The sequence below is a fragment of the Lepidochelys olivacea genome (genome assembly GCF_965140295.1).
Source record: "Lepidochelys olivacea isolate rLepOli2 genome assembly, chromosome: 1".
NCBI lineage: Eukaryota > Metazoa > Chordata > Testudines > Cheloniidae > Lepidochelys > Lepidochelys olivacea.
In genome coordinates, this window is record NC_140411.1 from 2,658,318 (window position 1) to 2,683,694 (window position 25,377).

The following is a 25,377-nucleotide window of genomic DNA, read 5'->3' on the forward strand; positions in this document are numbered from 1 at the left end:
TGGGCCCCTTACTGAATGAGGGAGGCAACCTAGTGACAGAGGATGTGGAGAAAGCTAATGTACTCAATGCTTTTTTTGCCTCTGTTTTCACTAACAAGGTCAGCTCCCAGACTGCTGCGCTGGGCATCACAAAATGGGGAAGAGATGGCCAGCCCTCTGTGGAGATAGAGGTGGTTAGGAACTATTTAGAAAGGCTGGACGTGCACAAGTCCATGGGGCCGGACGAGTTTCATCCGAGAGTGCTGAAGGAGTTGGCGGCTGTGATTGCAGAGCCATTGGCCATTATCTTTGAAAACTCGTGGCGAACCGGGGAAGTCCCGGATGACTGGAAAAAGGCTAATGTAGTGCCAATCTTTAAAAAAGGGAAGGAGGAGGATCCTGGGAATTACAGGCCAGTCAGACTCACTTCAGTCCCTGGAAAAATCATGGAGAAGGTCCTCAAAGAATCAATCGTGAAGCACTTGCATGAGAGGAAAGTGATCAGGAACAGCCAGCATGGATTCACCAAGGGAAGGTCATGCCTGACTAATCTAATTGCCTTTTATGATGAGATTACTGGTTCTGTGGATGAAGGGAAAGCAGTGGATGTATTGTTTCTTGACTTTAGCAAAGCTTTTGACACGGTCTCCCACAGTATTCTTGTCAGCAAGTTAAGGAAGTATGGGCTGGATGAATGCACTACAAGGTGGGTAGAAAGCTGGCTAGATTGTCGGGCTCAACGGGTAGTGATCAATGGCTCCATATCTAGTTGGCAGCCGGTATCAAGTGGAGTACCCCAAGGGTCGGTCCTGGGGCCGGTTTTGTTCAATATCTTCATAAATGATTGGAGGATGGTGTGGATTGCACTCTCAGCAAATTTGCGGATGATACTAAACTGGGAGGAGTGGTAGATATGCTGGAGGGGAGGGATAGGATACAGAAAGACCTAGACAAATTGGAGGATTGGGCCAAAAGAAATCTGATGAGGTTCAATAAGGATAAGTGCAGGGTCCTGCACTTAGGACGGAAGAACCCAATGCACAGCTACATACTAGGGACCGAATGGCTAGGCAGCAGTTCTGCGGAAAAGGACCTAGGGGTGACAGTGGACGAGAAGCTGGATATGAGTCAGCAGTGTGCCCTTGTTGACAAGAAGGCCAATGGCATTTTGGGATGTATAAGTAGGGGCATAGCCAGCAGATCGAGGGACGTTATCATTCCCCTCTATTCGACATTGGTGAGGCCTCATCTGGAGTACTGTGTCCAGTTTTGGGCCCCACACTACAAGAAGGATGTGGATAAATTGGAGAGAGTCCAGCGAAGGGCAACAAAAATGATTAGGGGACTGGAACACATGAGTTATGAGGAGAGGCTGAGGGAGCTGGGATTGTTTAGCCTGCAGAAGAGAAGAATGAGGGGGGATTTGATAGCTGCTTTCAACTACCTGAAAGGGGGTTCCAAAGAGAATGGCTCTAGGCTGTTCTCAATGGTAGCAGATGACAGAACAAGGAGTAATGGTCTCAAGTTGCAGTGGGGGAGGTTTAGATTGGATATTAGGAAAAACTTTTTCACTAAGAGGGTGGTGAAACACTGGAATGCGTTACCTAGGGAGGTGGTAGAATCTCCTTCCTTAGAGGTTTTTAAGGTCAGGCTTGAGAAAGCCCTGGCTGGGATGATTTAACTGGGAATTGGTCCTGCTTCGAGCAGGGGGTTGGACTAGATGACCTTCTGGGGTCCCTACCAACCCTGATATTCTATGATTCTATGATTCTAAAACATAGAGAATCCCTCTAGGCAAAACCTTAAGTTATAAAAAAGACACACAGACAGGGATAGTCATTCTATTCAGCACAGTTCTTTTCTCAGCCATTTAAAGAAATCATAATCTAACACATACCTAGCTAGATTACTTACTAAAAGTTCTAAGACTATATTCCTGTTCTGTCCCTGGCAAAAGCAGCATACAGAGAGCCCCAGACCCTTTGTTTCTCTCCCTCCTCCCAGCTTTTGAAAGTATCTTGTCTCCTCATTGGTCATTTCGGTCAGGTGCCAGCGAGGTTACCTTTGGCTTCTTAACCCTTTACAGGTGAGAGGATTTTTCCTCTGGCCAGGGGGGATCTTAAAGGGGTTTACCCTTCCCTTTATATTTATGACAGCTCCTATACACATTATCCGTAATGGGGAGGCAGCCTTGGGTGGAGCTTAGTAAAGGCTCTCAGGTGCAGGGGGCTCTCCTGTTGGCATGACAACTCACTAACCCCACCCTTTCCCCATAGCAGGCAGCCAGGGTGCCCAGGTTGTGTCCCCTGGTCACTCCGGAGCCATGCCACCACACCAGAACCGTGGCTAAGGGCTCAGTGCTCTCTGGGGCCTGCTCCTTGTATCTGCGGGAGGTTGGTGCCTAGGAATCTCCTCGACTGTAGCGAGCAATGGATGGTCAGGGAGATGAGGTCGTCCTGACACCCAGCACCCAGGACAGCCCAGCTCTGACCCAGGGGAAGGGAAACTGCCTTGCCTCCCAGGCTAGGGTGGGTAGGTGGACAGGAGCACCAGCTTGGCATAGCATGTAGGCAAGTAGTAATGGTGTCAGGCCGTAATGTAGCCACTGCTGTGCAATGAAAAGTTGAAGCCGTGTTGTGCTACAGACCCAGACAAGTATGTTTATTAGCCCTGCTGCTCAGCAAGGCTGTGGTGGGTTTTCACAGTAAGGAGTGAGTGACTTGTCTGGATCCCTGGCCTTGCTGGCCCTCACATCACCTGCACAGACCTTGCTCCCCAGCTGCTGACCCATGCCGTGGGTTTCAGGATGGCTTGATGCCCAAGACGTGGAGCACCCTCTGCCGGATGCGTGGGGTTCTCACCCCGTAGATGATGGGGTTCATCATGGGAGGGAAGAGGATGTACATGTTTGCGATTAGGATGTGAACATGGGGAGCCACGTGGCCAAAGCGGTGGGAGAGGAAGGAGAAGAAGGCGGGGGTGTAAAACACCAGCATGATGCAGATGTGGGAGCCGCAGGTGCTCAAGGATTTGTGCCGTGCATCCTTGGAGGGGAGGTTGAAGACGGCATGGAGGATCAAGATGTAGGACAGGACAACGAGGATAAAATCTAACCCCCCTGTTAGAAACGCCACAAGCAGACCATAGGCTCTCATGACCGTCGTGTCTGCACAGGCCAGTTTCACGAGTGCCATGAACTCACAATAGGTGTGAGAAATCACGTGGGTCCTGCAGTATGGGAGCCATTTCAGCAGGAATGGGTGTGGGCCCAGTAACACGGCCCCCCTCATCACAATGCCTACCCCTATCTTGGCTATGGCCTGATTGGTCAGGATGGCCGAGTGTCGCAGTGGATTACAGATAGCGATGTAGCGATCAAAGGCCATGGCCAGCATAAACCCGGACTCCATGGTAGCAAGTGAGTGAATCAAAAAAATCTGGGCCAGGCACGAGTTGGTGTGAATGGCCTGCTCGCTGAACCAGAAGATGCAGAGGGCTTTGGGCAGGGTGGTGGTGGAGATGACCAGGTCGGCGAGTGCCAGCATGGAAAGGAAAAGGTACATGGGCTCGTGGAGACTCGGCTCGGTCTTGATAACAGCCAGGAGGAGGCCATTCCCCAGGAGGGACAGAAGGTAGACGGAGCAGAAGGGGATGGAGATCCAGACATGCGCCGCCTCCAGCCCCGGGATGCCGAGGAGGATGAAGGTGGAGGGGTGGGGCGTGGTCCAGTTGGAAAATGCCATGGTGCGGCTGGTTGTGTATGTTCAATTCCACGGCACGGCTACTTCCTGCCCCTGTAACTAACCATTAAAACAATCAGTAACCGTCTGATGGGACCATGACAAGGTGGTGTTTTCTCAGCATTAGTTCTTCACGTGTCCTGTGCTAATGGCACAAAAAGAGTGAGGGACGAATAGCCTATTCTTGGCTCCTGCACTGCAGCCATTCCACTCTCATTACAGAGACAATAAGCGGTAAGTGAGGGCTCTGTAGCAGTTCAAACCACAGTTTCTTTTTCTCTACATTCCTCTCATTAGATGCACTATGAACTGTCCATGAAAATTCTGCCTGAAAATAGACTCATCAAGCTCAGTCCTGAGCTGTCAGAAATGGGCAGATAGCCATTACAGTTATACCCATTTACACCACCTGGAGATCTGGCCCATTGCAGGCCGCTGAAAGAGAAACCTGGTTCAAGCCATTTTCACTGATTGTACACTGCCTCCTGAATACCTGCAGCAGGGGCTGCAGGTATTGGGGCAGAACGAGGAGTAATGGTCTCAAGTTGCAGTGGGGGAGGTTTAGATTGGATATTAGGAAAAGCTTTTTCACTAAGAGGGTGGTGAAACACTGGAATGCGTTACCTAGGGAGGTGGTAGAATCTCCTTCCTTAGAGGTTTTTAAGGTCAGGCTTGACAAAGCCCTGGCTGGGATGATTTAACTGGGAATTGGTCCTGCTTCGAGCAGGGGGTTGGACGAGATGACCTTCTGGGGTCCCTTCCAACCCTGATATTCTATGATTCTAGGGGAGGGGAGGGAAAGTGCTGTGAGCATTACCATTCACGTGGGTAATGGGTTTGGATGACTCATCTCTGAAGCTTGCCTGCTTCCCCTCCAATGACATTCTCGCTCCTCCATCTAATGTCTGTGGGTTTGTCAACACTACAGCTGTTGACGTCACTCCCATTTCTAATAGATCCAGCATGCTAAACACAGCAGGGTAGCCTTGGTGGTGTGGAGGCCAAGTTTAAGCCCATCAGAACCCCTAGCTGTGCTTTTGGGAGGCTGGCTTGTCCCACGTTTTGCACTGCAGCAGCTACGCTTCTATATGTAGTGAGCGAGTTGGGTCAGATCTAGTGTGGGCACGTCTGCCCAAGTTGGGAATTACACCTCGAGGTGTAGCCCGTCTTGCTCTAAAGAACCTTTTGGTAACTTTACTCCACACCATCAGGACTAACGGCACCAGCATTCACAGCTCAGCCTATAATGAGTAAGCCATGAGCAGAGTTCTGCCCATTATCCAAGTGCAATGTATTAGTGGCTTTGCACAAGCTAGAAGAACTTCCAGCAGCTCCTGGCCTGGGTTTCCTGAGGTCACTGGGTGCAAAGTAGAGCTTGGGGTTCATGTAAACACGGGGTTGCACTGGTTTAACGTAGGGTGCAATTTTAAACTTATTCAGTTAAATTGGTGCAAAAGACTTTGTGGACATTTTGATTTCAGACTAAGTGTGGCTTATTGCTATTTAGTTTAAGAAGAGTGGGGAGAGATTTAAGACATAATAAAAGTGTCCACACAAGGATTTGCATCTGTTCAACTAAACCATTTTAGTTAAAATAGTGCAGGTCTGTGGGCTTGTCCCCTTGTACAGTGCTTCTCCTGCCTGTGTAGTTAGTCCACCACTGCAAGAGGCGATAGCTATGTCAAGGGAAGACATAGGGCTATCTACCAGGGGGGTTAGGTTATTCAACTGGTGCAAACCTGTGTGTGACTTCCTTTATTTTGATTTAGGTAAAGCTGATCGGGAATCAGTCTTAGTTAAACTGCAGTAAGCCCTTCATAAGTGAAATAAGAGCATCCTCAGAGGAGTTTGCACCAGTTTACCTAAATTGGTTTAAAAACTAGTTCAACTGTCTCATGTAGACAAGGCCTCAATGAAGCAGCAGTGATTCCCCAACCCGGAGCCTGCCTGTCACTGGAGTGAGAGGCAGAGTACTAGTCCTGGAATGGCAGCCTCCTGTCACGTTTTGGAAGAACCCGTTTCTATTCCATTGGGATTCTCACCCACAGGGCACGGGGGCAGGGACATTCCCAGGGCAACAATGCAAACAACCAGCCCCATGGCATGTCTGCTACCCAAAGCACACAACTGGACCAGGGCGTGTGGCTTTGGTCTCAGGAAAACCAGGTGCTCTTCAGATTCCCTCTTGCACCATCAGTTCCCCTGCAAGTAAAATGGGGATCATGATACTGTCTACCTCACGGAGGGTGGCAAGGCGGGATCACAAGTGCCTGAGCTAGGTTCCAATGAGCACTATGGACATGCTTATTCATAAATCACTGCCCCCTAACCTGGAAGTGAATGAGACCAATCTGCTGTCAGAGGAATGTTACAAACCTGTAGGAAGAAAAGGAGTACTTGTGGCACTTTAGAGACTAACCAATTTATTTGAGCATAAGCTTTCGTGGGCTACAGCTCACTACATCAGATGTTGCATCCGATGAAGTGAGCTGTAGCCCATGAAAGCTTATGCTCAAGTAAATTGGTTAGTCTCTAAGGTGCCACAAGTCCTCCTTTTCTTTTTGCGAATACAGACTAACACGGCTGCTACTCTGAAACCTGTAGGACACTCCCAGCAGTGGGTATTTCTCTTGGGATCTCTCATTTAACTGACAGGTATCTCAACACTTAGGCAGACAAACAGCTCTTTGCCAATGCCTAGGCTGGCTGAACCAGAGGGCTCACTCCATCCCAAGTGAGGTGTAATTTGTACGTGGTGCATTTAGATCTGCGCATTTCAAAGTCTGGCTAGAAACTATTTGTGATGAGACCTCCATTGTCCTTTGATGGAAGGACAGAGAGAGAATTGGGCAGAGAGCTTCTAATTGCAGCTTCTGATTACTGCTGTACTACAAATAAGTAACAGCAGATGAAACCTAGAAACCTGTCAGCATGCTCTTGGCTCACACTGCAGTTTACTAGATGTAAGCGCACACAGACATAAGCAATAGGTTTAGAACATCCCAAATATTTAGGTCTATTTTGAGATGGTATTGAGTAATGAATGACAGGTCAACGTTGGCCAAATGCCTCCCTGCTGGGGAGAAAAGATGTCAGGAAAACGTCTCTCCCAGGAGAGGTCCCAAGGACTGCTCCCAAGTACGCTTTATTATTTAAACTTTTCATAACTAACTTTTATAAACATGCAGGTTGTAGTTATTGCTTTTATTATTAGGGGCATCCAGACTTAAGGATGCTTATTTACTTTTTTAATTTTTAGTTATTTACTTTTTTTTTTTAAAAAACTGACTAGGAAAAACTGCCAGTACTTGTGACCTTGCTTCCTGTAGCTCCCATTGGCCAGGAACGGTGAACCGTGGCAAGGGGTAGCCGTGAGTGACCGGACCTGCAGATGCTCAGGTAAACAAAATGGCTCATGGCCTGCCATGGGTTTATCGTGAACAAGCCTCGGCCCAAGGTTGGGAACCCCTGCTATATGGTATTATATTTAAATAATTCATCATGGATGAGTGAACACAATCGGGTTGCAATTCATTTGATCACATTCAGGGGTATATACATCCCTTAAATCCAGGGCAACATCTCCATGTGGGAGAGGGAAATTCACACTGAATTCATGTTTCCCAGGCAAGCCCCACTGAACAATCCTGCCCCTTCTGGGCAGGGAAAGGGGGATGAAGCTAAGAGGGTCACCCAGGCTAAGTGTCTTTCCTGCAGAGCAATCTTCCAGACAAGTGACTCTCAGAGCTCTCTCCCCAGACCCTCAGCCTGCCCCTCTGTAAGCTTCACTGGCCTGGCACAACCTGCAGGATCCCACCTCACCCCGTCTCAGCTCTGAGTTTCCTCTGGGCTATTATGTGGGGCAGGTGCTGTTAACGAGGGCCATTTCTGGGCTCCAAAGCCCTGCACTCACCTGTCTCCTGTGCAGCAGAGAGGGGCTGCCCTGGGCAGCGGGAGGTGTCCAGAGAGTCTCTGAGAAGTGCCGGAGGAGCGCTGGGCAGGGAGGTTTATAGCCATCGCTGTGGGATCCCAACAGGATTCTGCCTCACCTGAGCAGCCGCAGCTCATCAGGGAGCGTGAGACTGACAAACAATCCCCTGCTTTTCCCCTCCCTGAGCATACGGTGCCCAAGAAAACAGGGAAAGCTCATTATTATAAAACAAATTAAAAGCCATGCAGGGCTTGCCAAGGCTCATGAACTCTAGGAGCCTGTTCCAGTGCTGTACGTTCCTGGAGTCATTCATAGATCTGGCTGCCGTTTGGTTGCAGAAACCACAACTTTTGATCATTGCTGCGAATTTGAGTGGCATTGTGACCCCACAGGCCAGGTCACAAGACCACTCACTCCCACTGGGTCTGGCCATCTCTGCCTGTGGGTGTGGGCTGGCCCCACGCCTGGGGACGTCACCGTGTGAGGCTGCCTGGCCACGTCAGAGGCTGGGCTCAGGAAGTCCCCAGCGAGTGGGGCGAGGCAGGGCTTGTGCTGGGACTGGGGAATCTCTGGGGTCTCTGAGCTGGGGCTGGCTCTAGAGTGCAGGGGTCAGGCCTGCCCCCCCCCGCCCTGGGACTGGGGGAATGTGGGGAGCATGTATCCCCTGTTGGATGGTAAAGGACCCTGCTGCCAACTCAGTGTCCGGTCAAGTTACAAAACTAGGGTTTAGGTCCCACGCCTGACCCAAGTTTTATGACTCCATCAGAGGCAGTGTAGCCCTACTGGCAAAGGCTCCTCGTGTAGACGCAGCTCATACGAGCAGCAAGTGAAATAAGCAACACCAGCAAAAGCGCTTTTATGCCGGTATAACTGTGTCTACACTAGGGCTTTTACCCAGCTAGAATTGTTGCAAAAAATCACCCCCTGTCCAACGTTGCTATCCCAGCAAAAGTTTCTAGTGTAGCCCTGATCTAAAACAGCTTTAATTGAGAAGCTCATTAAAAAACTTTCTCCAGTGCTGCCTGAAAGCTGCACATCCTGGTTCTCTCTCAGTCATGGCTCAGGCCAGGGCCTGGTGCTGGGGCAGTATTCCTCCATTAGCTGGCCTAGGAATGGGAGGTCAGACACTAGATGGTAGAAGGTGAGATCGCTGGCATTTCTTCAGATCTTCAACCAGTTTGCCTGGTACTAAAATAAGGCTTACTGACCTGTAATTGCTGGGATCACCTCTAAAGTCCTTTTTTTAAAATATGTCATCACATTAGTTATCCATCAATCATTTGGTACAGAAGCTGATTTAAATGATATGTAAACGATGACTGTTAGTAGCTTTGCAATTTCACATTTGAGTTCCTTCAGAACTCTTGGGTGAATCCCATCTGGTCCTGGTGACTTATTACAGTTTAGTTTATGAATTACTTCCAAAACCTCCTCTAATGATACCTCAATCTTTGATGGTTTCTCAGATTTGTCACTTAATGTGGAGGTGTTTGGCTGGGACTCAAGTTGCCGGAGGGGAATCAGTCTGGCCAGAGGAGCCTCTCCATGGCAGCAGTAGAGGCAAACAATTGTAGCTACCTGCATCTGGCCTATGGTTGGGCGAGTAGCAATCCGTCAGGCCTCAGGTTGGGGCTGAGTAGCGGTACATAAACAGCAAGGCCCCTGGCCTGGGTCAGGGCAACAAAGATTCAGGACTCAGGCAATCAGCCCAGGCTCTAGTTCATAATGACATGGGGTCCTCCAGGTAGCTGGTGAGTGGCAGACTGGGAAGGTCCTCTGGGCTCTGATCAGAGCAGGCTACTGGCGGGTCTGGCCACTCTTCTGTTCTGCCATGGTCCATGGTGGGTCTCCCAGCCAGGAGCCAAATCAGTGGTGTCTGGTCTCTCCTGCAGCTGGCCCCTGAGTGAGCACGGAGGCTAGCCTTTTATGCTTTCTGTCCTGCACCTTGACCTATTCAGGAAGGCCCAGGGTGTTCCGGCTGCACTCCCTCCAGCACCCAGAGGGGCTCATCCCTCTCCGGGGTGGCAGGTAACCATACCGCCTCACTACACCTAAAAACGAATAACTCAGGATTGGGAATGTACCTCACATCTTCAGCCAGAAAGACCAATGCAAAGAATTCATTTAGTTTCTCTGCAATGACCTTATTGTCCTTGAGTGCTCCTTTACTGTCTCCATTATCCAGTGGCCCCAGCGGTTGGTTAGCCGGCTTCCTTCTTCTGATGTACTTCAAAAAAATTGCTATTACTTTTTGAGCCTTTCGCGAGCTGTTCTTCCAATTCTTTGTAGGGCTTCCTCATTATATTTTTATGTTTTGTTTATCAGAGTTTATGTTCCTTTCTATTTTCTTGAATTTAACTCATGGGTTCTTTGCTGCTTGTTTACAGGATGAAAGCACCCCCAGCTCAGCTAGGAGAAGAACTGCAAGTCACGTCATGTCCGAACACCAGCACGTGCTCCCACCCTGCCATCTTCCTTCTGGTCAGCATCCCTGGACTGCAAGAGGACCAGGTATGGATCGCCTTCCCTTTCTGCATCATGTATGTCAGTGCTGCTTTGGGAAATGTCATTGTTATTAAGAGAGTCTAGCCTGTATGAGCCCATGTCCCTCTTCCTGGAGATGCTGGCCATCACCGACCGGGTCCTGTTCACGTCCACCCTGCCCAAAATGCTGAGCATCTTCTAGCTCGGCTCCCTTTCATACTGCGAGCCTCTTCACATTCCTCACTAAGAGTGCCAAATGCAGACTGAAGAGTTGGGCCAGAGGCACCGGCAAGTGCCTGGCCCCTGTCAGGGTGATGAGGCTGAGAGGTGAACACACAGCAAATGTCCCTCAAAGAGGGTGGTGACGATGAGGGGAGATGGGCCTGGTCCTTTCACTAATAGTGGGATATATATTGCAATGCTTAGTTGTAATACGCCGTTGAGCCACTCTGAGCAAGTTATGTAAAATACCTTATTGATGCGAACCTGAGATGGCAGAGTATTAATGGGTACTATTATACTTTATCCAGTGTACATAACAAGGTCTGTAGCCAGTCCATATCTGGTACAGGATTATGACAAAGTGTCAGGAGGAAACTAAGAAAGAAAAAGAAGGGAAAACAGCAACAAAGGGGCAGGATCTCATTCGTATACCACTCTTCAGTGCCCAAACCTGCACCTGATTGGCAAAGGGGAAGCAGCTGCCAGCTTAAGTAGCCTGGGGCTGCATAAAAGCCTCAGAGGAAGGAAGCTAAAGGAGTGCAGACAAAAAGGGGGAAGCCAGAGTGTGGAAGGAGACTAGTAGTGTAACCCACACACCTTCTGGGTGTGGTGTTCTGCCTTAGCTAACAGCCAGCTGGCTTTTAGCTCACATAGTAGAAGCTCATGCACTAATCTCCAGAGGCCCAAAGTTTGATCCCACCCGCTGACAACCAGGGTCTGTCTGCAGTACAGTAGCTCTTCCTTCCTGGCTGAAGTGACTGAGAAGCCCTTAAAGCTGAAGCCCCCAAGCTATACATGGTGAGAAGGAGGTGGGATTGAACACTGTAAATAAACTGGACTAGTTACTGCAGTTCTCTGAGTGGTTTTTGGAGCAGAGGCAGAACCAGGGGGGGAGCCCTACTACGCCCTGTTACACATGGAGGCTTGTCTGGGATCCTGAGCCAGTGAAAGAGTTCAGCAGCTGAGAGACAGACGAGACCCTGAAATGGCTGGTGAAGTAGCAGGAGGAGATGCAGAAGGCCATGCAGGGCTTGCAGCAATCCCACCAGGTGGAGAGGCAGGCCTTTCTAACCTGGCAGGCCAAGCAGCAGAAAAGCCTGCAGGACTCCAAAGCACAATTGGAGATGCAGCTAGCAAGGGATGTGAAGGGTAACAAGAAGGGTTTCTACAGGTATGTTAGCAACAAGAAGAAGACAGGGAAAGTGTGGGATTCTTACTGAATGGGGGAGGTCATCTAGTGGCAGATATTGTGGAAAAAGCTGAAGTACTCAATGCTTTTTTTTTGCCTTCGTCTTCACAGACAAGGTCAGCTCCCAAACTGCTGCACTGGGCAGCACATTATGGGGAGGAGGTGAGCAGCCCTCAGTGGTGAAAGAACAGGTTAAGGATTATTTAGAAAAGTTGGACGTGCTCAAGTCCATGGGGCCGGAACTAAGGCATCCGAGGGTGCTGAGGGAATTGGCTGATGTGATTGCAGAGCCATTGACCATTATCCGAAAAGTTATGGTAATTGGGTGAGGTCCCAGGAGACTGGAAAAAGGCAAATATAGTGCCCATCTTTACAAAAAATGGAAGAAGGAGAATCCGGGGAAATACAGATTGGGGAAAAAACCCACCTCGGTCCCTGGAAAAGTCATGGAGCAGGTCCTCAAGGAATCAATTTTGAAACACTTGGAGAAGAAGTAGATCAGAAACAGTCAACATGGATTCACCAAGGGCAAGTTATGCCTGACCAACCTGATTGTCTTCTGTGATGAGATAACTGGCTCTGTTGATATGGATAATGCCGTGGATGTGATATATCTTGACTTTAGCAAATCTTTTGATTCAGTCTCCCACAGTATTCTTGCCAGCAAATAAAAGAAGTATAGATTGGATGAATGGACAATAAGGTGGAAAGAAAGTTGGCTGGATTGTTGGGCTCAACAGGAAGTGATCAACAGCTCGATGTCTTCTTGGCAGCCGGTCCTGGGGCCGGGAGCAGGATCTTATTGGCAGATCGCTCTTCAATGCCCCAAACCTGCATCTGATTGGTAAAGGGGAAGCAGCTGCCAGCTTAACTAGCCTGGGGCTGCATAAAAGCCTCAGAGGAAGGAAGCTAAAGGGGTGCAGACAAAAAGGGGGAAGTCAGAGAGTGGAAGGAGACTGGTAGTGTAACCCACACACCTTCTGGGTGTGGTGTACTGTCCCATCTAGTGGTACCGAGACAAGAGAGAGACTGATCTGCAGCCTTTGTTCAGCTCTCTTCCCTCTAAAACTCTCCCAGGTCACTTCCTACCACGTCCTCTGTGTCTGGGGGCTCTCTGACCTCCTTCCCTTGTGAGACGCCCTCCGTCTGCACATTGAGGCGTGGCTCAGTCCGGCTGGCTTCTGGAGCGCAGGCAGTCCTTCCTCATGAACAGACAACGTGCCTCCTTCCTTGTACTGAGCTGCTCTGCAGGCCTTTATACTGGGTCTCCAGCTGGAGCATGCCCAGCAGATACGAAGGGGCTTGGCCTCCTTGGCTAGCAGAGAAGGGTTAACCCCTGCTGCACCGGTGCAGGGCCGATACGCCCCATCACAGTCCCCCAAAGAAGGAGATGGAAACCCCTAAACCACACAGCCCCAATAAGAATGGAGATCAATGTCCTCAGGACCTAAAAGTGAAAAGCCCTAGACAACAGAGCCCAATTCAGGAAGGAAATGAGGAAGGAGGGATGGGGAAGACATCCCTCTCAGGGCCATTAGCAGAGGAGAAAGGCGCACTGGAGCTCCCTACAAGGCAGAAGAGGCCCAGGCCCCGCTTGCTGGGTTTAAGGAATCCACAGCCCTGCATGTTCAGGGGCGAAGTAAGGACCAATCCTGAACCCCTGCCAGAAGAGGAGGGGAGACACACCTGGGGTGCAAATGGTGGAAGGAAGCGTGGGTTGCAGTGGACCTAGTGGGGTATCCACCTATCACACAGTGTAATTTCTGAGGGTGGGGATAAACAAACCCCATAAGGAGGACCCAAAGAAGGAAGGGGAACAGTCAGTAGTGCCACATCCAGTAGAGGGAAGAGGGGACAGCCAAGTATGAACCTAGTGGTTAGGTAAGGGGGGGGGTTCTATTGGGTTTTGGGAAGTGGGAGGATGCAAGCCCAACCACTGCTAACAGACCATCCCTCAGCTGGTGAGGGAGCCACCAACCAATATCCCCAGTTGGCTGTAGAAGCAAGGTAGACTAAAGGATTCCCTACCAGGGTTCCTTACCCTCAAGACATAGCAATAGGTCCCACAACTTAGCATTGGGATGGGGCATGAGGGTGAAGAAATGCAGGATCTGCTTGAGGTAGACCCAAGAAATGGGTGATAAGGCTCCCCTTGCCTCCTGAAGTATGCACTGGGGAGTACAAACAGGTGGAAAGTGCCATGCACTGAGCGAGTATCAGGAGATCCACCCAGTCTCCCCGGTCATAGTCCAGGAGGTCTCCAATCCTGTTGACATCTGCCAGGACCAACCTCCAGCGCACTGACGGGAACTCTGCCACCTGCACACGAAGCTGGGGATTGTGTAGCAGGGGCTCCATGAGGAGATCTGCCCCCTCAGTGACTGCCATGGACCTAGTCACTGAAAACAGTTTCCAGGTTCGGAAGAGCTCCTAGCAGAAGACCAGCAGCTTAGAAAGGTCTTGCGGAAAACCTCCTATATGGAAATAAAGTAGCTGCCGGTTATATTGGAGCCCTCAGCGGTGGCAGAGGAAGGCATGCTCCAATGTTCTCCACTTCAGACGACCTACACCATAAAGGAGACTCTGCAAGGCCTGGAAATGGAAGACATGGACCTGGCTGTGGAGGAAGACCAGGTTCTGTCCCCTCTCCTCCAGGGGAAGACTCAGAACCCTTGTAGAAACCCATTGCAGTCCCGGCCAGATGAACTCCAGAGCCAAAATTCTGGAGCCAGGCTAGGATCCCCGGGGCCGGGCTCAGAGTGTTGAGCTGATGCCAGAGCATGGGCAGGACTAGCTGGTTAAGCACCAGTGCCCTTCCTCGCAGGGAGAGGCACAGGAGAAGTCCTGTCCATCTCCACAGCCACTTACTCACCCTGGCCTCCAAATCCTGCCATTTCTCTTGTGGAGAAAGATGTGTGGTGGAGAGGTAAACACTCAGATAGAACAGTGGACCTGCAGTCCACCAAATGGCTTGAAGCGCAGGTGTGAGACAACTTGCCTGCCACCCATCCCCAACCACTAGGCCAGAGCTCTTGACCCAGTTCATCCGGGTGGAGGAGTTCGCCAAGTAAATAGCCTGGCAGGTCTCCACCTGCACCAGGTCATCCCGATCCTGGACCACAAGGAGCTTGTCAATGGCATATGCCAACAGGACCAGCAGCAACTCTGGCTGTCAAAGCACCAACCCCATCAACTGCTGGTGGAGCAGACAGAGGAAGGCCTGTCAATGGCCAGAGTACGCAGCTGGCCTGACAGCAGGCATCCCTGACTTACTTCTTGCCCAAAGCTGACAGATTTGGTCAGGGTCCAGTTGAGCTGCAAAGTCGTACAGCACCTGGAGAAAACCCACAACCGAATGCCCGCAGAGTGCCCAGGAGATACCCATGGTCCATCTTCTGTTGACCGCCTTCTCCAGGGACAGGCGGGCAAATGACAGACTCTCTCTAAACCTGAGCTCCAGAAGGTCCCAGACCAAGTACAGATTGTTAAAGATGGTGAGACCCAAGATGGCATGGCATAGGCCTGGTCGGGGTGCACCACATCTGCCAGCATGGATCCCAGCTGCAAGGAGATGACCTTCACTACAACTTTGTAGTCCGTACTGAGGATTGAGATGGGCCAACAATTCTGAAGATCGTGGAGGTTCCCCTTCTTCAGTAGGGAGGCAAGCACAGCATGCCTGCATGGCAGAGGGAGGACCCTGCTCCCCAAGGACTCAGCCCAGACGGTGACAAAGTCTGAGCCGAGGACATCCCAGAATACACGATAGAACTCCACAGTCAGCCCGTCCATGCCTGCTTATTTATTAGTGCTCCTGGCATGCTCTGCAGAGGGATTGATCCGCAGGGGTAGTGGTCAGATGCCTCTCGAGCTTAAGACCTCTCACTCCAACTGCTCCATTGCTGCATCCCTCCTCTGGCTGGTGCCCTGGGTGAAGACATGGCAGAAGAGTCGAGTGCGCACCTTCGCCACATCCCACCACTGCTGCGCCAAGCAAAAGGCACTTCTCTGCCCTTGCCAAATGGTGATCTGAGAATGAGGCTGGCCGGATGCTGGAGGAGTGAGCCCGTGAAAGATTACGGTGAGATAAGTAGATGCCGTCCAACCGGAAGTGTCATGACTGATGTACCTCCATCCAGAGAGACGTGAATATTAACCCATCATCCAGGTGGTGGTCGTGCACATCCACCAGGGAGTGATGGTCAACAATATCCTGGAGGACTTCCATGGCAGCCAGGCATTGCTCGGTCTCGCATGTCAAGGGTGTTGTTAATGTTCCCACCCAGGACCAGGCACTCTGGAGGATCCAAGGAGCTGAGGAGGGTGGACACCTGCTAGGAAAAGCACACCCACTCTGGGCCTGATGTTGGGGCATAGATGTTGACAAGGTTCACTGCCAGCCCCTCCATATGGGTCCAGGTGGCCCGGCATGACCTCAACAACTTGGACTGTAGGCTGGGGGAGAATAGGGTGGACACTCCAGCCATACTACTTGTGAGATGGATAAAATAGATACTGTACCCCGACTTCAGCTGCCTGTATCCCCACCCCGAAGGAAGGGAAGCATCTAACAACTGTAGAGACCTCCCCTACAAACCCCGGTGGCCCTCACGCCCCGGAGGATTTGATGGAAATCCCCCCACCGCTGGAGAGCGAGCTGCATCTTGTTCCGGGACCCAGTGACATCCTGGTGAAAAATCTGCAGATCCCCTCGCCCTGCTATCACCCCGGTATCTGCGGGGAGAGCAATACAGTGATGCACAGACAATCCAGGAGGTTTTTGGAAATTGGAGGGGACCATTTCCTGGTGCAAGTGCTGGAGGAACCAACTAGCGGGAGAGCTCTTCTTGACCTGCTGCTCACAAACTGGGAAGAATTAGTAGGGGAAGCTAAAGTGGATGGGAACCTGGGAGGCAGTGACCATGAGACGGTTGAGTTCAGGATCCTGACACAAAGAAGAAAGGAGAGCAGCCGAATATGGACCCTGGACTTCAGAAAAGCAGACTTTTATTCCCTCAGGGAACTGATGGGCAGGATCCCCTGGGAGAACAACATGAGGGGGAAAGGAGTCCAGGAGAGCTGGCTGTATTTTAAAGAATCCTTATTGAGGTTACAGGGACAAACCATCCCGATGTGTAGAAAGAATAGTAAATATGGCAGGCGACCAGCTTGACTTCACAGTGAAATCCTTGCTGATCTTAAACACAAAAAAGAAGCTTACAAGAAGTGGAAGATTGGACAACTGACCAGGGAAGAGTATAAAAATATTGCTCGGGCATGCAAGAGTGAAATCAGGAAGGCCAAATCACACCTGGAGTTGCAGCTAGCAAGAGATGTTAAGAGTAACAAGAAGGGTTTCTTCAGGTATGTTAGCAACAAGAACAAAGTCAAGGGAAGTGTGGGCCCCTGACTAAGGGGAGGTAATCTAGTGACAGAGGATGTGGAAAAAGCTAATGTACTCAATGCTTTTTTTGCATCTGTCTTCATGAACATGAGCAGCATGGGAAAGAGGTGTCCAGCCCTCTGTGGAGAAAGAAGTGGTTCAGGACTATTTAGAAAAGCTGGACAAGCACAAGTCCATGGGGACAGATGTGCTGCATCCAAGAGTGCTAAAGGAATTGGCGGCTGTGATTGCAGAGCCATTGGCCATTATCTTTGAAAACTCATGGCGATCGGGGGAGGTCCCAAATGATGTCATGCCCATCTTTAAAAAAGGGAAGAAGGAGGATCCAGGGAATTACAGGCCAGTCAGCCTCATCTCAGTCCATGGAAAAATCATGGAGCGGGTCCTCAAGAAATCAATTCTGAAGCACTTAGAGGAGAGGAAGGTGATCAGGAACAATCAGCATGGATTCACCAAGGGCAAGTCATGCCTGACTAACCTAATTGCCTTCTATGACAAGAAAACTGACTCTGTGGATGAGGGGAAAGCAGTGGATGTGTTATTCCTTGACATTAGCAAAGGTTTTGATACGGTCTGTCAGGGTTCCCTCCCGAATCTGAACTCTAGGGTACAGATGTGGGGACCTGCATGAAAGACCCCCTAAGCTTATTTCTACCAGATTAGGTTAAAACTTCCCCAAGGCACAAATTCTTTGTCCTTGGAGGGTACACTGCCACCACCAAGTGAGTTAACAAAGAATCAGGAAAAGGACCACTTGGAGTTCCTGTGCCCCCAAAATATCCTTCCCCAAGCCCTTACACCCGATTTCCTGGAGAGGCTTGAGAATAATATCCTAAACAACTGGTTACAAAGTGATCACAGACCCAAACCCCTGGGTCTTTGGATGACAGAGAAATCAGTCAGGTTCCTAAAAGAATCAGAACTTTATTAGAAGGAACAAAGGTAAAAGAAGCACCTCTGTAAAATTAGAGTGGAAGCTAATCTCACAGGGCAATTAGATTTAAAACACAGAGGATTTCAGTCTTGGCAAAACTTTAAAGTTACAAAAAGAAAACCAGGAATACACCTTCCTCTCAGCACAGAGAAAATCACAAGCCGAAACAAAAATAAGCTAACGTATTCCCTTGCTAGTACTTACCGATTCTAATGGAGTTGGATTGCTTCCTTCCTTGATCTCTCTCCGGCAAGCACACAGAACAGACAGAGAGCCTCCCCCCTCCACCCAGATTTGAAAGTATCTTGTCCCCTTATTGGTCCTTTTGGTCAGGTGCCAGCCAGGTTACCTGAGCTTCTTAACCTTTACAGGTAAAAGGATTTTGTGCCTCTGGCCAGGAGGGATTTTATAGTACTGTATACAGAAAGGTTGTTACCCTTCCCTTTATATTTATGACATGGTCTCCCACAGTATTCTTGCCAGCAAGTTAAAGAAGTTTGGGCTGGATGAATGGACTATAAAGTGGATAGAAAGTTGGCTAGATCGTCAGGCTCAACAGGTAGTGATCAATGGCTCCATGTCTAGTTGGCAGCCGGTATCAAGCAGAGTGCCCCAAAGGTCGGTCCTGGGGCCGGTTTTGTTCAATATCTTCATAAATGATCTGGAGGATGGTGTGGATTGTACCCTCAGCAAGTTTGAAGATGACACTAAACTGGGAGGAGAGGTAGATACGCTGGAGGGTAGGGATAGGATACAGAGGGAGCGAGACAAATTAGAGGATTGGGCCAAAAGAAATCTGATGCGGTTCAACAAGGACAAGTGTAGAGTCCTGCATTTAGGACGGAAGAATCCCATGCACCGTAGCAGACTAGGGACCGAATGGCTAGGCAGCAGTTCTGCAGAAAAGGACCTAGGGGTTACAGTGGACAAGAAGCTGGACATGAGTCAACAATGTGCCCTTGTTACCAAGAAGGCCAATGGCATTTTGGGATGTATAAGTAGGGGCATAGCGAGCAGATCAAGGGACATGATCATTCCCCTCTATTCGACATTGGTGAGGCCTCATCTGGAGTACTGTGTCCAGTTTTGGGCCCCACACTGCAAGAAGGATGTGGAGAAATTGGAAAGCGTCCAGCGGATGGTAACAAAAATGATTAGGGGGACTGGAACACATGACTTATGAGGGTCGTCTGACAGGAAGTCGAATGAGATGACTCCAAGGGTGGCATTAACATGGGAGGTAGAGGGGGGAAGAGATGGGAATGGCATCGGGATCAGGGATGGGACTGGGGTCGGGGCAGGATCAGGGAGTGGAGCAGATCTGGGATCGGGGGCCCTGGTAGCCAAGCTATCAGAGTGTGGCACCTGTCGGCTGGACTCAGGGGTTGGGGAGCAGGAGCAGGATGAGGGCCCTCGGTGATGCTGGACTCGGGCACCACAGCGGATTTCACACCCATAGGGATGGAAGTTCAACAGTGGGGCCCCCACCTGGGAAGGAAATCAGCTGCCCTACTCCAACATGGGGCCCTCCCAATGGCTCAGGGCCTGGCCGCATGGCACTGGCTGTCGCCTCAGAGGGCTCAGTGGCCACTGGTGGGGTGCCGTGTGCTGCCAGCCGGGTAGATGATTCCTGGGAGCTACCGGGAGTAAGAGTAGGAGAAACAAATAGGGGAAGGGAAGGAAGGAGGAGCAGTGTGAATCCACCCAGATCGAGGTCCGCTGACAGGGGGACGTCCTCCCCTTGGGTGACTGGGGTCAGACCCAGGGCCTTGATTGCTTCAAAAGTGGAGGAGAACTCTCCACCCACTACCCCAGGGGCCTCCCCACCGGCTTCTGAGGAAACACCGGAGGGGGGAATGGGGAAGGGGGAGATAATGGTTGACTGCTACTCCCCACTAGGCTGCAGGTGGAAGAGGAGGGGGTAAAGGGGCACCTATCAAGGCAGGGAAGGAGAGGTGCAGTCACCATCACAAAATGGGATTACCGACTCCTCCAGCTGCACTAGGGGAGGAGGAAGATCTATAACAGCAGAGGGGGAATACAGTGAATAATGAGGCTCAGTGTAATGGGAGAGGGGATACAAGCATGTTTGGAGGGGACACGGATGCACAGAATGAGGGGGCTGAGGAAGGCAGGGTCACCGCAGAGGGAAAGGGGAGAAGTAAACAGGCTGGGAACAGATGGGACAGGGCAAGCAAATGAAAAGGACAAGCTTCAGGGGCTGAAGCAGGGCAGGCAAGCAAACTGAAGCTGCAATGGGTCCAGGGCAAAAGGTGGGGTAGAAAGGGCTGCAAGGAGTGGGCGTGACAGGTAGCAACGGGGAAAGAGGTAGACTGCTGCAGGGATCGGGGAGGCATGTGCCCTTGTAAAAGCTCAGTCTGTGTTTGCAGCTGCTACAGGTCCAAGCGGTGGAAAAAGGGGCTAGGCATGCCACTGAGTCCTGGAGTAAGGAGTGAAGGCCAATGGTAAGTGCGGGGTAGGAGGGACAAATGGATGAGGGCAGGCTCCAGACCACTCCCCCTGTCTCCCCACTGCAATATCCCCACCACAAGAGCAAAGTTGGAAAGTTTCTCAGTCCTGCTGGAAGCCCCCTCTGCAGTGTCCTGCAGGGTTTCTGCGTGCTCCCCCAACAGCAAGGGCTTCCTCTTCTTCCCCCTCGAGGCACCAGCAGCTTCCAAGCAGCACTGGCAGGCAGTCTGGCAAACAGGCGGGAGGGATCCCTCGGGTGGTGTCAGCAAGCTGGGATAGGGTCCCTCACTCCCCCTTCTGGGGAGCAGGCTGTTTGGATGCAGATATTCAGGCCTGTCTGTAAAGGCACAGACTTGAAGAATTTGGGCATATTTTTATTAGTTAGTTAGTTATAAAAGTACAAAAAAAAGAATTCAAAATCACAGTCCGCCTGTGTACCGGCCTTCTCTCACTAGGACAGTCTAAGGCCTTGTTCTTAAGGCCTTTGGCTAAGCAGCAGGGGCAGCCAGAAGCTGGGAAGCGAATGGTCACATCCTCACACATTTCAAACCAGTCATATTGAAATAAGGCAATTTTGGGCTGTTAGGAAGGAGATCCAATCTATCACCTCCAGAGAAAGGGAAGAGCCTAGAGATTTAAAGAAAACTTAGCTTGATAGAGAAAAGGAGTACTTGTGGCACCTTAGAGACTCAGATTTATTTGAGCATAAGCTTTTGTGAGCTACAGCTCACTTCATCAGATACAGACTAACTCGGCTGCTTCTCTGAAACCTTCGTTTGATAGCTTTCTGTTTGGTAACAATATCACTTATCAGTAGATGTGGTTGTGAAACCCCCATTTCTTTATTGTTTCTCCATTATGGTCCCCACTTCCCTATTGTTTGTCTATCTGATCTCTGTCTGGTTCTGTGATTGTTTCTGTCTGCTGTATAATTAATTTTGTTGGGTGTAAACCCTTTAAGGCGGGGGGATATAATTGGTTAGATCATCATGTTACAATATGTTAGGATTGGTTAGTTAAATTTCGGTAAAATGACTGGTTAAGGTATAGCTAAGAATATTACTATGTCAGTGGGGGACAAACAGGAAGTAAGGAAAAAAGGAAATTAGAATCATTACTTGCTGCAAGCCAACCACCATAAACTTCGCATTGCAGCAGCTCCACACCCACCCAGGTTTGGGACAAGGTGCGGGGGGGGGCAGGGACTCCTGAGCCAACCCTCTGTCATGCCAGCTACAATTAATGGAAGTCAACTGGAGGTGCCTAGAGAAACCTGCACCTGATTGGCAAAGGGGAAGCAGCTGCCAGCCTAATTAGCTTGGGGCTGCAGAGAAGCCTCAGAGGAAGGAAGCCAAAGTGGGCAGGCAGAAAGGAGAAAGCCAGAGAACAGGTGGAGAGAAACGGCTTTTCCTTTCTGGCTGTAGAATAGAAGCCCTTAAGGCAGATGCCACCAAACTGTGTATGGCAAAAAAGGTGGTGGGATTGCATGGTGTAAATAAATAGCACCTGTGATTGCTGAGCCAGAAGGTCTCTGAGTGGTTTTTGGAGCAGAGGCAGGTCCAAGGAGGGCAATTATAGATAAATGAGGGATAGTGAGGTTACAGGGCACTCCCCTGCAGTAGAGAGGATACACATTAGAATGGCAAACTGACACAGAGTTTGCAAGAGGGGTTGTTAAAACATTTTCTCTACTTGAGACAGGACAAGAGACACCCAGATCCAGGTAAAGTATGACACCTGCACACCATTCCCTGCCTCTGTGTCCTCGCTGCTTTCGAGCATTCTTTGGGGTTTGGTCAGAATCCTCTAAGGTATCCAGGGGCCATCTTCTGCAATTCATGGCTTCTCCTCCACTTGGAGTCTGTCTCTCTGCTGCAGCCAGAGACCTGCAACCAATGAGTCCTCTCTGCTCCTGTCAGGATTCCTTCCCCACTCTGAACTCTAGGGTACACATGTGGGGACCTGCATGAAAACCTCCTAAGCTTATTTTTACCAGCGTAGGTTAAAACTTCCCCGAGGTACAAACTATTTTACCTTTTCCCCTTGGATTTTATTGCTGCCACCACCAAGTGTCTAACAGATGTATAACCAGGAAGGAGCCCGCTTGGAAACGTCTTTCCCCCCAAAATCCTCCCCAAACCCTACACCCCCTTTCCTGGGGAAGGCTTGATAAAAATACTCACCAATTTGCATAGGTGAACACAGGCTCAAACCCTTGTATCTTAAGAACAATGAAAAAGCAATCAGGTTCTTAAAAGAAGAATTTTAATAGAAGAAAAAGTAAAAGAATCACCTCTGTAAAATCAGGATGGTAAATACCTTACAGGGTAATTAGATTCAAAACATAGAGAATCCCTCTAGGCAAAACCTTAAGTTACAAAAAGACACAAAAAACAGGAATCTACATTCCATTCAGCACAGCTTATTTTCTCAGCCATTTAAACAAACAGAATCTAATGCATATCTAACTAGATTACTTACTAAGTTCTAAGACTCCATTCATTTCTCTTCCTGGCAAATGCATCACACCCAGAGACAGAGAGAAAGAGCCTTTGTTTCTCCCTCCTTCCAACTTTGAAAGCATCTTGTCTCCTCATTGGTCATTTTGGTCAGGTGCCAGCAAGGTTATCCTAGCTTCTTAACCCTTTACAGGTGAAAGGGTTTTTCCTCTGGCTAGGAGGGATTTTAAAGGTGTTTACCCTTCCCTTTATATTTATGACAGCTCCCTTGTGCCTCTCTCCTGCCCTGGATTCTTCTGTCTCATCCAGTCTCTGTGTTTTTAAAGGGATGGACCAACCCCTCCTCTCTCTGTTCCCTCTTCTGGGGAGGTTTCATTCCTTCCACGCCCTCCACTCTACAGAGAAACTGGAGAAAACTGGATTTTATCTAGGGTGCAGTTATTCCCTTCTTCTGTCTGGGCAAAATCTCATTAGGTGCTGATAGTCTTTAATGACCAACCTATTTGTAGACAGATGCTGCCGCCCCAGCCTCCTGCCTCTTAGCATGAGCAAAGACTACAGGAAAAGCCCAAAGACATAAGGTTAATTCAATCAAACTTGAATTAACATAGTTTCTACCCATCTGGGTTTTACCCAGACAGTTTTTTTTTTTTCCTTCTGTGTCTCGGTGCCCAGTTTTGAACAAGAAAGTCTGGTCGAAAAGGGAACCTGGCAGTGTTCAGTTAATGCATAACAGTGGGAGGCAGCAGGCCATTAACTCACAACATCCCTGCTCATCCAGGGCCGTCTCCTACCTGCAGCCAGGCTCCTCATCAGGCTGCAGTAGCTCCTGTCCCAACCCCAGAGCAGAGGGACCCCAGGTGGGGTGAGGAGGAGGGGAGGTGGAGATGATCCAGAAAGTGATGAGGGAGGTAAGGAGAAGGGTGTGCAACAGGGACGGGCCCTGGGGGAGGAGGTGGAGAAGGGAGCTGGGCCTTGATAGGACTAGGTGGCACAGGGAGTGGGGCATTTGGGGGAGGAGATGGGACGGGGCAAGATCTTGGAGGAAGAGGTGGGGCAGAGGGCAGAGTCTCAAGGTTCCTGTTCCCAGCAATTAGAAAGGTGGAAACCCTATGAGTTGTACAGAGGCCAATTCCACAGTTTATAACACTGACACCACAGTAAGTTCAGAAAAGAGTTTAATGTCTCTTTAACTGTCCAGTCAGTGATTCAGGGAAGAGGGTCCAGCACCAAGTCACCAGCCAGCTCTGCAGAGAGCTCAGTCTGAGAGCTAGAGCACCAGGAGAAAAAAAAAATTACGTCCTTTTATGAGTAAAGAGATGGAGCAGCCTGCCCCTGATCTCTTTGTTCCTCACCCCATAGATGATGGGGTTTAGCATGGGGGGCACCAGGAGATACAGGTTGGCAAAGATAACATGGAAATGCAGGGGCACATTGTGGTCAAACCGGTGTGTGAGGAAGGAGAAGAGAGCTGGGATGTAAAAGGCTAAAATGGCACAAAGATGGGAGCTGCAGGTCCCAAAAGTCTTGAGCCGGGCGTCCTTTGTGGGGAGGCTGAAGATGGCCCTGAGAATCTGGGTATAAGACATGGTGACAAAAAACACATCCAGACCAGTCACCAACATTGCCACAAAGAGGCCGTAGTAACTACTGATGCGGATGATGGCGCAGGCCAACTTCACCACGGCTATGTGCTCGCAGTACGAGTGGGGGATGATGTTGGTTCTGCAATATGGCCACCCCCTCGCCAGGAAGGGATAGGGCAGTACAAGTATGCTCCCACGCAGCACCACGGCCAGGCCGATCTTGGCCACCACGGTGTTTGTCAGGATGGTGGAATGTCTCAGGGGGTGGCAGATGGCCACGTAGCGATCCAAGGCCATGGCCACAAAGATCCCAGACTCCACCACTGAGAAGGAGTGAATGAAGTACATCTGGGTGAGGCAGGCACTGAAATCGATCTCCCTGGAATTGAACCAGAAGATGCTCAGCATTTTGGGCAAGCTGGACGTGGACAGGACCAGGTCAGTGACGGCCAGCATGCAGAGGAAATAGTACATGGGCCCATGGAGGCTCGGCTCCACCTTCACAATGAACAGGATGGTGAAGTTCCCCAAGACAGCTATGATGTACATGGTGCAGAAGGGGATGGAGAGCCAGATATGGGCAGTCTCCAGGCCAGGAATGCCCAGCAGGATGAAGGTGGACGGGTTGGTGAAGTCGGTTGTGTTGGAATCTGACATGGAGTAGGGGAGAAGGTGTCCAAATGTAGGCAGAACGGTGTCTCCTGCATGTACCGTACGTTCCCCTGATTTCCTGTATGTGCCCAAGTTCTAAGGTGATGGTCACATTACAAATGCCTGGATGGAGATAAAATGTTAATATGAGTCACTACATGCACTCCTGGAGACTGTTCTCATGGGTGAAGCAGATTAGTTGCTCTTCACACACTCATAAATGACATTTTCATTATTCAGATAAATGAATTATGAACACCTGAACCTACTAATGCCAATTCCATTTTGGATGGTGCTTCATACATCAATAATTCTTACATGTCATGGTG

The 25,377-nt window shown here is 50.0% G+C and overlaps 1 protein-coding gene and 1 pseudogene across 2 annotated transcripts in view; both read right to left on the reverse strand.

Annotated features, from left to right (window-relative positions):
* LOC311514588 (olfactory receptor 52R1-like) overlaps positions 1-25,104 on the reverse strand; it is a 272,348-nt pseudogene extending 247,244 nt beyond the window's left edge. Inside the window, exon 1 of the transcript in view lies at positions 24,167-25,104. The product of the transcript in view is annotated as an olfactory receptor 52R1-like (transcript). The remainder of the gene's footprint in view (positions 1-24,166) is intronic.
* LOC311512965 (olfactory receptor 52D1-like) lies at positions 2,781-3,722 on the reverse strand (the record flags this gene model as incomplete). Its single annotated transcript, XM_084614460.1, has 1 exon — positions 2,781-3,722. One exon carries the CDS (start codon positions 3,720-3,722, stop codon positions 2,781-2,783), a length of 942 nt encoding a protein of 313 aa, XP_084470586.1.
* Positions 25,105-25,377: the final 273 nt, after the last annotated feature.